Here is a 13,152-nt window from a genome sequence, read left to right as displayed (position 1 = left end):
TCATTAAGTTGAGTCAATGGCAGAAGCAATTATATTATATTAATTTTCATTCAAATTTTTTTAATATTTTCTTTTTATTTTTTTTAATATTTTTAATATTTTTTTTGAATATTTTTATTTTTGTTTTTTAATATTTTTAATTAGCTAACATTTCGCCAAGGTATCTATTATTAGTTGAATAATTTTGATGAAATTTAATTAATATATTTAAATTTTTTTTAAATATTTTTTTATTTCTTTTTAATATTTTTTTATTTTTTTAAATATTTTTTTAATATTATCAATATTAAAATTTTTTTTTATTTTGTTTTTGATATTTTTAATTTTTTTTTATTATTTTTTTGTTTTTGATATTTAAATTTTTTTTTTAAATTTATTTCTTTGATTAATTTTTTTGTCTTTCGTCAAGAAATTTTAATTAATATTTTTAATTTTCCGAATTTTTTGCAACATTTTTAGAATTGCAACAACCAAATTTAAATTTTTTTCTCCAATTCTGAATAAATTAAAAACGTCAAAAATTTGCTTTATATACAATTTTTCATATTTATTTTTATTTCATATATTTTTGCTTGTGATAAAATCATCAAAGTATAAAAATTAAGTCCATTAACAGCTTTTGGGTACAAATCAATGTTTAAACCGTTGCCGTGTAAAAGCTTAAAAACTAATGCTTTCAAAATTATAAAATATAGTAATTAAGTATGAAAGTCTATATGTATATGGAAGTATATACATATGTATTGTTATGCATAATGTCTGTATGTACAATGTGTTTGTTGTAGTTAGGCCTCCAGATCAACTCGAGGTATAATAGGAATAATTATGTTGTCACTCGCATGGAGCTCATCAAATCGCTACCGGCGCCATTTACTTAGAATTCCAAATCACCAGGCAAGTATTTGTCAATCAAGGATTGGTAGTAAGGCCACAAAGCGTCAATATCGGGCAGCTTCTCGCTCTTGGTGTACAAGTCATAGCGGCTGTAGTAAGCAAAGAAGAAAACAGAGCGAAAGAGAGAGGTAAAGTTAGTTATAATTATATCAAAAATAATTTTTTGATTTTTAATTTTTTTTATTTAAATGTTTTTTTTTAGTTCCCTCTGATACTCACTTGAAGATGAGTACCCATTTTTTGGTCTCCTCATCGCCAGGTGCCTCCAAATGTTGGTAATCGCCACCATTGTGCCATGGGTAGAACGAGTGGAAGCGTATAATGTTGCATGCCACATGTGGCAGCTTAGTCTTGTTGTGCTTCAACACGCGGTACATGTATTCGTCGTGTCCCCACGACATCAGCAAATTGTCAACACCGCAATTCGGCTCATAAATGCCATATTTAGTGTTGTATTTGGGATTCTCACCATCGGGATTGCCCTCAAAGCTATCGGCGCGGTAGACAATGTTATCGCCCCATTCACAGCCCACCGGGAAGGTGTCACCCACGACAGCCCATTGTGGCTCATCGTAGAAAGCCATCACTTTGCCGAGATCGTGTATGAGCGCGGTCAAATGTAGCCAATCGAGTTCGGGGTATTCCTCGCGTGCGCGCTCGGCAGCCTGGAAGGCGTGCACGATGTTGGGTAGATCAATGTCGGGATCAGATTCGTCAACCAGATCGTTGAGCTTCTCAAGCGCCTCGCGCACGGTAGCCTGGAAGGTGTTGAATTTCAGCCAGCGATCATGACGACCTGCAGCGAAAGGTTAGGGAGAGAGAGAGAAACAGTGAGTGTGTGTTGCTTGAATGTGTGTGCAAATGTGGAACTTTAAGGTAATGTTTAAATTTATTTAAATTAAATTTTTTTTCGAATTTATTTGAAAATTTCAAATATTTCATTTTTTTTTTTTGTATTTTTTTATAAATTTATTTAAACTTTGTGCTTACCTTTAACAAAGTCCACTGTTTGATTAAGATGCATTTGACGATAGGTTCTGCGTACACGCTCCTTCAAAGGATCTTCATCATTGACGCTGTAATCGCGGAATTTCGATATACATTTGTCAGCGAAAGCCGGTTCGGGGCGCAAGAGCTCCGAAGGATCGATGAGTTCAATTTGCTACAAAAAAAATTAAATTGTAGTCGATTTTTTTTAATTGAGTTAAATTTTATTATTTTTATTAGCTTTTCTTGAGTATTTTTTACTATTTCTTTTTAATTGATTTCACTTTCTTAAAAAATTTCACTAAATTTATAAAAAAAAATATTTTCTTTAAAATAATTTCACAAAATCTCTTTCGTCTTTACCTTATCCAACAGTAAACGCATTTTCAAGGATATTCAACTATTCCGTAACACAAAAACAATTTTTTAAATTTAATTTTTTTTCTCTTAAGAGAAGTCCTTTACAGTTTTTTTATTAATTCTTAACAAGAATATTCTTGATTTCCACGTACGAACGCTTGCGTTCCGCACTTTACAAGTTCTAAGTGACTTTTGAGTTGTTGAGCACCAAGCGGCGCAATTTTTATAGGTGCGCGAAGGTACAACGAAGACGTTCAGCGAGCGCCGAACGAGCGCACGATCGCTTGGCGGGCGGCAATAAACCGATTACCGCACAGGCAGCGCACTGTCCCAGGGAGGCGAGCAATGGTCAAGCGAAACAACAATAACAAACAATAAATTGAATAAAAAAATTAAATAAATTTTGTGATAAAGCACTTACTCGACGAACGCGTGCTGCTACTACATACTAGTCAGAGCGGAATTTCTAATCTCACTTTTATGTTTTGACGGCTTTTGATATTAAAAATGCGCTCTTGCTTTTATTATAAGTTAAAAATACATCACCGGGACTTTTTTTAACTTTTTCAATTTTTTTAATGTTTTTTGTGTTTTTTTTTTAATTTTTTAGCTTTTAATGGCGTGCATCAGATTCAAGTAAATCTGATAACGCTCTAATACACTCATAATAAATTGAAATCAAAATATTTACAACAAAAAGCAATTCGTGGGTGAAAACATAATCGAAAGTACGTCAATCCCAAAAGTAGTTATGAATTTCAAGGTCATTTTGCAGCATGTAAACTGACGGGTGCGCAAATCAAATCTTGGTTTGGCCATTTCTTTCGTGACAAATTCTGCTTATCTACCTTTGAAACACCTACATTGATCTTAATGACTTTTAGCGTGTTTTTAGTATATTTTTTAATTACATGTATTACTGACTACAGGCAAATTTTTTCTCTTTGAAGGTCGAATATTTTTTCTCTTGTTTTTTTTACTTTTTTTATATACCTTTTGTATTAAGATTTGGTGTTAATTTTATTTGTATTTAAAATATTAATTATATTTTTATTTATGTATTAGAAACATATTTTTTATTACAGAACTACTTTATGTCTTAATTTCTTTAACTTATTTTTAATTTTTTGAAAATATTTTTTATTACATAGTCTTAAAAATATTTTTATTTTTGTTCAATTATAATTTATATTATATTTTTATTTTGTATTTATTTATTAGAAAAATTATAATTTTTTTACCATTTTTTAATTTTTAAAACATATTTTTGTTTTTGTTCAATTAAAAGTTTTAATTCTATTTTTAATATACATATATTTTTTTACTACTGAACTACTTTTGTTTCTGTTTCTGTTTTATTTTTCCATTTTTATTTTTATTATATTTTTTTAAATTTAATTATTTTTTTAATTATAGAGTTTTAACTATAATTTTGTTTTTGTTCAAATGCTCTCAAATTGCCTTTGTACAAATTCATTATCAGTGTAACGATCTTCTATACATCGTTGCGCAGCTACGCATTTTGAGTGATGTTTGATTTGATGTGGACGTGATTTAATTAATTAATGCGCTTCATTTGAATTTTTTTTGGTTAAAATTACGCTATTTATAGACATATGTACTACAGATACTTTGAAATTGGTTCAAAACGGTTTTTGAATTGCTAAAAATAATTTTAAAAAATTATTTTAATAATTTAAAAAAATTTTAAATATTATTTTAACTTCATAATAAAAAAATATAAATTATTAAATTCTAGTAAAAAAATTATTTATTAAATTTATTTCCATCAAAAATAATTATTTTTTAATTTATTTTACTTTATATTGTACAATCAAGCATGTAAAATATTTTAAATAATTTATAATCAATTAGTTGTTAAGACATTGTGACTGCTACTATAAAAAAAAGTATTAAATAATATACGCCTACACACTCATATATGTACATACATATCAGCAGCCATTCAATTAATTTGTTAATAATTTTCCATTAAGATAACTCATACTACTTTAAATACTAAGCGTATGTATGTCTGTATATGCTGTGTAAGTATATATTGCAGCACGTGATACCTTATTGACATGCTTAGTATTGTTTACAAACGTAAAGCGAGCGAGTTAGTAAATATGTTTATTTGTGATAGAACAAACATACATACATATAATTACACACTTGAATAAATCGCTCTGCTCCTTCAATAAAAATATTATAAACTGAGTATTCTCAGTATTTTCCAATAATTTGATAATCTACGAGTACGTTTTACAGTAGTTTTGATAAGTTTATCGCTTAATTGCTTTACAATACATATCTACACTCACACATATATATGTACATATGTATGTGTATTACATAAATATCAAATCAAGCGTCCATACATGTTGTTTAAAATATTTATTTTTGTGTGTTATCAGCTCATCCATCTTCCACAGCAACACCTTCAATACATGTCTGGATTGATAATCAATATATAGTGCGTAAAAACTCATACTTTTCCTTTGCCTTCACGACAACGCCCACTAATTCACACGCACATTACAAGTTTTTTGGAGCGCGAGTACTACTTAGAGGCACTTCAATGTGTGTTATCAGCGTGGATTATGTTGATTGACGTAGACAAATTAAGACATTTGGAGAGTAACCCTTTAGGAAATTACAGTTTTTTAGACTCTTGATTGATTTTATGACTTAAATCTATGCTTAAAATAAATTTATTTTATAAATGTCTTGTAATATTAACAGATATGAACCTTTATCCAACTTGTCTTCCAATTGTCTTCGTTGTATGACCGCACCTTATAGCATAAAAATATATCTGCAGCCTGTCAAAGAAATGAGTGAAAATGTTCATTTAATAATACTTAATCGATTTAAATTGAAATTTTGTTTACCGCGCACTCACCGTCTACACACTCAGGCTTTTAAGATGCACTGCTGCCGCTGTTAGGCCTCAAAATGTTTATGCATCTGTAGTTTACATATATATTATTATAATAATATAGTTTGCTTTTGTTTTTACTGCATCATAATTCCAAAGCCTCCGTCGTCTGACCTTGACTTATCGCTGCACAATTGTAGCAGACTGAAAAATAAGGATCAATTAGTGATAAGCGTACATATATATTTGTAATGCAATAAATGATTTTGAATTGATAAGAGTGCGGAATAGTGTGTTAAATGCATAAATCGGTCTGTTACTTTCTGAAGAGCGCTACAATTGCACTAAGCACTCTTCTAATGCTTAATTTATCATACTAAAAGCGATATACATATACATATATAATTTGCATGTCATTGCCAAAAAAACTTAACCTCAATTAGTTACAAGCAAACACTTTCCGAATATTCTTTATTTATATACTATTTACTCACTGTTTAATAACAATTAATAATTCTTCTTTCCCTACCACTTACGCATGTCATATTCGCACATGTTGATTCATCTGCCAAGCTGCTCAACAAATTCCGCCACAATCCAGTTTCACTTGGGACTGCATACGTGCCCCTGACAATGTATCTGAGGTTCCTGCTCCAATATTAGATAATTAATTGTTCCAATTTGTATTACTATGTATCATTGCGCGCTATTTTTATCGCACAGCAGTTGGACAATTGTAGAATTTCACTTAAATTTCTTTTTTACACATTTCAATTGAAGGCACTCAGGAATTATGACACACACATGTGCCGTAATTGAATGCAAGAGCGCTTTAAATGAGCACACTTCATTCACACAACACTTTCCATGTATTTACGTACATTTTTAGTTAAACAAAACAACAAATAATACTTGTTATTTGCTTATTTAAACATTGAAATTTACAAATATAAATAGGAAGCGGCGAATTGCAATTTATGACATTTCTATTACGCCACTGCACAAATGTAAACAAACGCCTGTTGGCACACATGTTTGTATATACATATGTTTGTGCGTATGTATACACATATGTACGCATGTAAAACGGAAGGAGAAAATTCATTTATCGCCACTTCCACTTTGATTTCAAATGTCAGCGGAAGGAAAATGCCACAGCAAACCATTTTTAATTGGCAGCACTGTCTGTCAATTCGCTGTTGCTTATTGCACATTCGCCAGGTAACAGTTAATCGTTTGACATCGCGTGAGTGCAGCAGCTTCCTCAAAACGTTTGGTTAAAAGTGAGTTTTTACTAAGTATAATTAAGCTTTTCAAATCAAATTTGTGTTAAATATATGCAATAGTGGTTATATTTTGTGAAGTGCATGTTAGATAAGCAGAAATGCACTTATTTTATGGGAAAATAAGTGTGAAATGTTTTAGCAAGAGCAGCGGCTGCTGCTGCATACAGTGATGGCGACGAAAGGGTTGCTTAGTTGATTTTATTTGACGGCAAGACAAGTGTAATTGGTTTTGTTCGCAAATAGTGTGTTAGATAAGCAGAAATGCACTTATTTAATAGGAAAATAAGTGTGAAATGTTTTAGCAAGAGCAGCGGCTGCTGCTGCATACAGTGATGGCGACGAAAGGGTTGCTTAGTTGCTTTTATTTGTCAGCGGGACAAGTGTAATTGGTTTTGTTCGCAAATATGTATAAAGACTTTGGTAAACGGTGTGATGATAATTATTTGATGATAAATTAATTATTTAATAAAAGAGTTCAATTGATGTGAACCATATTACGTTTCGGTGTTAGAAATGAAAATGAATAGCATAATTTTTAAATAATAACAAATCACGTTAATCATGTTTTTAATATTAAAAATTTATATATTTTATTTATATGTATTTATTTATTTAAAGATTGCGAAAATCTTCATTATGTGCTATTTTTAAAGAGTCATTGAGGTCTTTTGTATGCACATTCATATATTTGTGTGTAAATGTATGTGCATATTTAACTTCCAACTGACATTTTATTGCATATCCGTCAAAATGTTATTTAAAAATACAAACAAAATACCTGCCATTCGCCACATATTGCAACCCATTCACAATAATCATATGTTATTGTTTTCCTTTTCAGTTCTGCCGTTAACAATTACTCGTTGGCAATCACATGCAATTTGCGCATCATAAAATCGTTTGTTAACTTAAAAACTTTTACTTAAAAGAAATTAACTTTTTTGTTTAAAATGTGTTGACTGTGCTTGTGTGCAACTCGATTTGTTGGAATATTTGCAAAACATGCAGTAGCGTTGTTATATTTGCCAAATGAAATCTCAGTGATATGTAACTGTGAGTTTGCCGGTGCATGCATAAACATGAATATGGCATTGAAGTTGTTTCTGTTGGAACAGTTAACAAAAGTAATAAATGTGAATATTTTAAAAATTGCGTATTAAAAAGCTAAAACAAATTACTTAATGTTTATACAAATATTTACTCTAATCGAAATTTTGTTTTAATTTAAAAGAAAATTGTGGATTAATAATAAATAAAGAACAGTAACTGCCATTAATGAAAATATATTAATAAACGAAAAAAAATGCATAAAATAAATAGCGATAGTGTCTTTTGTAATAAATGTGTTAAATAAGAAGGTAAAAAAGTGTTTATTGAAAAGAAAATAGTGTTTTAATAATAATAAAAGAGCAGTGAATGCCATTAAAATGAAAATATATTAATTAATTACAAAATGTATAAAATATATAGCGATAGTGTCTTTTGTAATAAATGTGTTAAATAAAGAAGGTAAGAAAGTGTTTATTGAAAAGAAAATATTGGGTTAATAATAATAAAAGAGCAGTGAATGCCAGTAATAAAAATATTGCGTTAATTGAAAAGAAAATATTGTTTTAATAATAATAAAAGAGCAGTGAATGCCATTAAAATGAAAATATTGTGTTGAAATAAAAAAAAATGAGTTTTAAGAATAACAAAAGAGCAGTGAGTGCCATTAAAATAATTTAAATTAAAAAATGCATAAAATATATAGCTATAGTGTCTTTTGTAATAAATGTGTTAAATAAAGAAGGTAAAAAAGGCTTTATTGAAAAGAAAATTGTGTTTTAAGAATAATAAAAGAGCAGTGAATGCCATTAATAAATATATTGCGTTAATTGAAAAGAAAATTGTGTTTTATTAATAATAAAGGAGCAGTGAATGCCATTAAAATGAAAATATATTAATTAATTACAAAATGTATAAAATATAGCGTTAGTGTTTTTTAGTAAAAATTGTGATAAATAAAGAAGATAAAAAATTGCTAAATGAAAAAAATTAAATTAAAATGAAAATATATCAATAAAAATTAATAAAAAATGTGTAAATGGTGTAATAAAGTATAATTTAAATAAAATAATAAAAAATTAGTAAAATGCAAGTATCGTATTAAGTGAAATTAAAAAATGTGGTAGAAATAATGAAAAAGAGCAGTAATTGCCATTAAAATAAAAGTATATTAATATGTTAAAAAATGTTGGTGTGTTATTCACAAACAAATATTTCAAAATGCTGAAAAATTTGTAAACTAATAAAATGATAGCACCAGTATATGAAAATTCCAATGAAAAAGTGCAGTAAATGCCATCATATTGAAAATATAATACAAGAAAAGAACAAATGCCTTTTTTATAAAAATATGTATGTATTTTAAAAAAAATGTGTTGTAAAATAAATATAGTGCATTAAAAAAGACAATAATGTTATAATAAAAAATATAATAGAAGAGAGCAGTAAATGCCATTAATCATTTAAAGTGCGTAAAATATATAGTGGCAGTTATTTTTTATTCGAAAGTTTTTGCAACATGTTCCAATTAAGTAAAAATGTTTTTCGTAAAATATATAAACTAAAAACTTATTAACGGGTAACAATGAAAAACTGCACTAATGAACATGAACAATGAACTGAACAATAAAAATATCGCTTGGAAACGGCTTTTTATTCAGCAATAATTGGTAAGTCGAAAAATTAATTTTTATATCAAAGATTTTTCTACAAATTTTGTTTATACATATATTCGATTTTTTACAAATTTTGTGTATATAAATTTTTCTTTATTACCAATTTTATTTTATTTTCATTATGATATTGCTCTCCTATAATATAAGTCCCATTTCCCCTACTATAATCCTTTCTATATTAATCTTTCTAATTTTTTTTTGCTATAATTATTTATAACTAATAAAAAGAATTGTGTACCATGTCAAAATCTATTAATTACTTAACTAATTTCAATATTTCCTTATCGCATGCCAAAAAAAATGACAACAATTAAAATCGCATAATAATTAAATGTGAGTGGGCAAATTAAATATACACACAAAGTCACTAATATTAAATTATTGCGACAGATTGCTATGATTTATGTCTGCATATAAGTTATGGGGTCGATCTATTTATTGTTGAGTTAAAATATTATGAAGCTGTGATAGTGAGATTACATTGTGGCTAACGACCTTGGCTGGACAACATGTGCGATTCTGCACGCGAGCTTTGATAGCAAATGATACTTCTTGAAATTATTTTGCAAGCTTGAACTTTGCAGTTTTTTGTTTATTTTTCGCGACATCTATGATTTATGGAAGAGCAGTTGATGTCTGCCATGCTAGGTTAATTAGTTACGTGAGCATTTAGACAGGACATGGGCTGTTTGAGTTTGGAATTTGTACGCTAATAAAAGCTTGTCAGATAAGTTTGATTTAGTGGTATGTTTTGGCAACCCAAATGAATGGTTAGAGTTCGTAGTTAATCATAATTGTTGTTTTGACATTTTGAAATGAAGCTGCGTAGAATTTATTAAAATTTCATAATTTCAGAAATTGTTGCTATTTTATTTTTCTAAATTTTAATTTTTTGTTTACTATTTTTTGTTATTTTTTCCATAGTTTAGGTTATATTTTTTTATTTCTTGATGGATTTGGATTAAAAATACCGTTTTAGTTTTAATTATTTAAAATTTATTAAAATAAATGCGAATCGCACTTAACTAATACCAAATTGAGTCTTTTAGTTCAAAATCAATACAGACAAAATAATACTTACATAAAAATAATGTAAAAGATACGGCAAGTTTACGGTTTAATGTACTTCTATGATAGTCATATAAACAGCTTAGGTTTAAGAAATTATTTTAAGCTTAAAACTGTACAAATTCTAGTAAACTACACTTCTCGTTTATAAATATTTAAAGAGATAAATTTCAATAACAAATTGAAAACATTAATTATAGTAATATCTTATTTATGTTTAAAAATACGCTATAATATTAGAAGTTCATATTTTTTATGAATTATTTTCTAAATCTATATTTTAAATATCATTAGAATTATGGGGGTTGGTTCTAAGTTACTTCAATATTTTTTTATTAAATATAGAAAGTCATTACAAAATTAAATTTTATTTATACCGGGAAATGAATTTAATATTGCAGGCAAGCTTGAATGTACAAGATTATAATCAACTTTGTCCTTATTCTCGTGCTCGATAATTGTCTCCGATGCAAGTTATTGTTTTAGTTCCAAATCGGTTTATCCTTAGTATAGTTGCAGTCTCTTTTACAGTGTTTTAACTGTGGAGATATCTGCAATACCTCCAATTTATATTAGTCTCAATATTTTGATTACATTTTTCGAGTACCGCCACTTCTTGAACCTTAAATTAATACAGTTTAGGTAGACCCGATTCTATTGTCCATATTTTTTCACATCTTTCTACCCAACATAGTATTTCCTCCGGTTTGTGTTGCACTTTTCGTGCCATCCTTGCTAATCACTACACCACCATTTCCATTGCTATTTCCATTACTATTCGCATTACCATTATTACCCAATACAGCCGCCGCAGTTTTGTAAGTACTGCTACATTGTGAGTCCGCTACGGATCTGCCATCTCCTTCGTCCCGTCGACAGTACTCGTTGAATGGACTGCTGGCGCGTTTAACATTTGTCATAGTCATACTCGTCACGACTTCAGATTTCGTTTTGATCGTACCCACATTCATTTTGATCTTATGCTGTCGTTCCAATATGTCGGCTGTGGTCAGTTCACTTGCTTTTACTATACTCGAGGGTACATTGCTTAGCCAGGGTTTGAGTGTGCCTTTCTTTTGCACAGTGGCAGCTTTGCACCGACAAATTATGTCTGCCGGTTCACCGCATATGGAGCAAGTTTCTTTTGTGGATGCGGCGGTATTGTGCATGCTTCCATTGTTGTTACTGCTGCTTGGGTTAGTAGCGCCACAGCTGTTGCTGCTGACAATAGTGGGGTTGTTGTTGCTATTTGCTGCGTTGTGTGGTGGTATATTCATTGTTTTCGTATTAGCCGTGCTGACTGACGATGAGGAGGAGGTGCCGCTGAGTTCCAGTTCATTGACAGCATCAACAATGCTCTTTATGGTGCAGGTGTTACTGAGTTTGCTGCTGCTGCTACTCACACTGGGCTCGTCATCGTAGTTTTTGCTCAGCAGTAATTTAGAGAGTGGTGGCGCTAGGCCTAGACCCAGATTACGTTCGTGATATACCTCAGAGATGGTGGGTGTTTCACGATTCATATGTCGCATTATCGAGTCTTGTATGCTCTTCTGATTCACTTTGCTCGCCTCTTTGGATGCGACACTTTGACTATTTATCGCCGTCGTAGCATTGGTTGCTGCTGATTTGAGGTCCTTCTTTGCCTCATTCAGCAGCTCTGTGTCGGCTTGTGAGAAGTATAGATTCGATGCGTTTACAATGAGCGCATTGTCGTCTTCTTCAGGCAGACTTAAAGGCTTGCGACTACCAGCTAGTGCGCCGGCTGTGCCAGAAGCACCTTGATGATTCACATTCATATTAGTGGGAGCTTCTGAACGTATATTGAGTCGATCCATGAAAAGTGCATGTTCTTTGCTAAGACGTGCAGCCACCGATGACTGTGCGTTACCCAGTTTAATTTTAGGTTTAAGCCGAAAGTGTGACATCGGTGTTTGAGCTAATTCAAGTCCACGTTCTATTTCCGATTCAGAACTTGTAGACTCTAAGTTAGCTGATAACATGGTTGGGCCGCCCAACGATGTGGTGGGACCGAGGTTGTTGTAGACAGGTGCCATTGGTGGTACCGGCCGTAAACTGTCGACCAACGGTAGGTTTTGTCTAGGTGGTGGTAGTGGTGGCATGTGACCAGGATGCGGTGGCGGTTGGTTGTTACGGCGTAAGACCGTTGCATGACCCGATATTTCCCAATCAGTGGTGGAACTAGCCGAGCTGGAGCTGTCTGGACGTCGGGAAATGCCACTCGGGACAACACTCATTTCTGGTATGACACTATCACCTAGATAGTTCATACCTGCGCTTGAATAAAGGTTACGTATACGAGTTTGATGAGCTAACGCCATGGAGACATTCTGCTCCACTGGGTTTTGAGTAGTCACTGGAGGACTAGGCGTAAACGCGGCATCACTTTCACCACCACCACCAGGACGTGACACACGTACTGGCGCACGCAAGCTGGAATAACCTAAACGTGGTCCTGTGGTCTTGTTAATATGCGCTTGCGAGATGTAGCCATCTGAAAGTTCGCTGTCGGTAGTGTTGGCCAAGCTAGAATCCTGTGTGGGATAGAGGGCTGAACCAGCACTGTCTGCTGCGCTTGGTATTGATTCGGTATCGGTACGTCCACCATCAGGTTCACCGCGTCGGCGTACATATGATATAAACGCGCTGCCGCTGCTGCTGATCACGCGCGTACGATTAAGTGGCGGCAATGGTAAACCAAGTCCCAAGGGCTTACTGGTATCTGTCGAGAGATGGGATGTAGTCGCTGTAGGAGTGGATGTTAACGCGAGTGCGGGATTAGATACAGAAACTTGTAAATCGGCATGTGTTTCATCAGCAAGCGACTCACAACTGCTGGACGAGTCCAAACCTAGGCTCTTCGGTGCCTCTTGGGTGTCTAGAATGAAATATAATATAGTAAAATAAGGGATACTATGCGATTGGTAAACATTAA

The 13,152-nt window shown here is 31.6% G+C and overlaps 2 protein-coding genes and 1 long non-coding RNA gene across 4 annotated transcripts in view; all 3 read right to left on the bottom strand.

Moving 5' to 3' along the window:
* Positions 1-521: 521 nt before the first annotated feature.
* Positions 522-2,447, bottom strand: LOC105208715 (inositol oxygenase). The gene is made up of 4 exons (XM_011178708.3): positions 2,245-2,447; positions 1,885-2,056; positions 1,114-1,690; positions 522-983 (listed from the first exon to the last, which is right to left on the bottom strand). Exons 1-4 carry the CDS (start codon positions 2,263-2,265, stop codon positions 875-877), a joined length of 879 nt encoding a protein of 292 aa, XP_011177010.2. The 5' UTR covers positions 2,266-2,447; the 3' UTR covers positions 522-874.
* A 1,648-nt stretch (positions 2,448-4,095) lies between these two features.
* On the bottom strand, positions 4,096-6,104 carry LOC114803571 (uncharacterized). Of its 2 annotated transcripts, XR_003752054.2 has the most exons (4): positions 5,659-6,104; positions 5,147-5,326; positions 4,995-5,066; positions 4,096-4,887 (listed from the first exon to the last, which is right to left on the bottom strand). It is a non-coding gene; the product is annotated as an uncharacterized LOC114803571 (long non-coding RNA). The 2 variants fall into 2 exon arrangements; XR_008471605.1 differs by having other exon boundaries at positions 4,096-5,066.
* Positions 6,105-10,712: 4,608 nt separating this feature from the next.
* LOC105208716 (tetratricopeptide repeat protein 28) overlaps positions 10,713-13,152 on the bottom strand; it is a 43,568-nt gene continuing 41,128 nt past the window's right edge. The window contains exon 7 of the mRNA XM_011178709.3: positions 10,713-13,095. Coding sequence (XP_011177011.2) covers positions 10,871-13,095 — 2,225 coding nt within the window. The 3' untranslated portion in view covers positions 10,713-10,870. The remainder of the gene's footprint in view (positions 13,096-13,152) is intronic.

This window comes from Zeugodacus cucurbitae, chromosome 5, assembly GCF_028554725.1.
Source record: "Zeugodacus cucurbitae isolate PBARC_wt_2022May chromosome 5, idZeuCucr1.2, whole genome shotgun sequence".
NCBI classification, from domain to species: Eukaryota; Metazoa; Arthropoda; class Insecta; order Diptera; family Tephritidae; genus Zeugodacus; species Zeugodacus cucurbitae.
Note: the sequence above shows the minus strand (reverse complement) of the source record. Positions and strands in the feature narration are given on the sequence as shown.

Coding starts and splice junctions, on each gene's coding strand:
- LOC105208715 (XM_011178708.3), bottom strand. CDS start 2,265: ATGCGTTTACTGTTGGATAAG. Junction 2,057..2,244: donor TGCGTTTACTGTTGGATAAG/GTAAAGACGAAA, acceptor TTTTTTTTGTAG/CAAATTGAACTCATCGATCC. Junction 1,691..1,884: donor AACAGTGGACTTTGTTAAAG/GTAAGCACAAAG, acceptor CTTTCGCTGCAG/GTCGTCATGATCGCTGGCTG.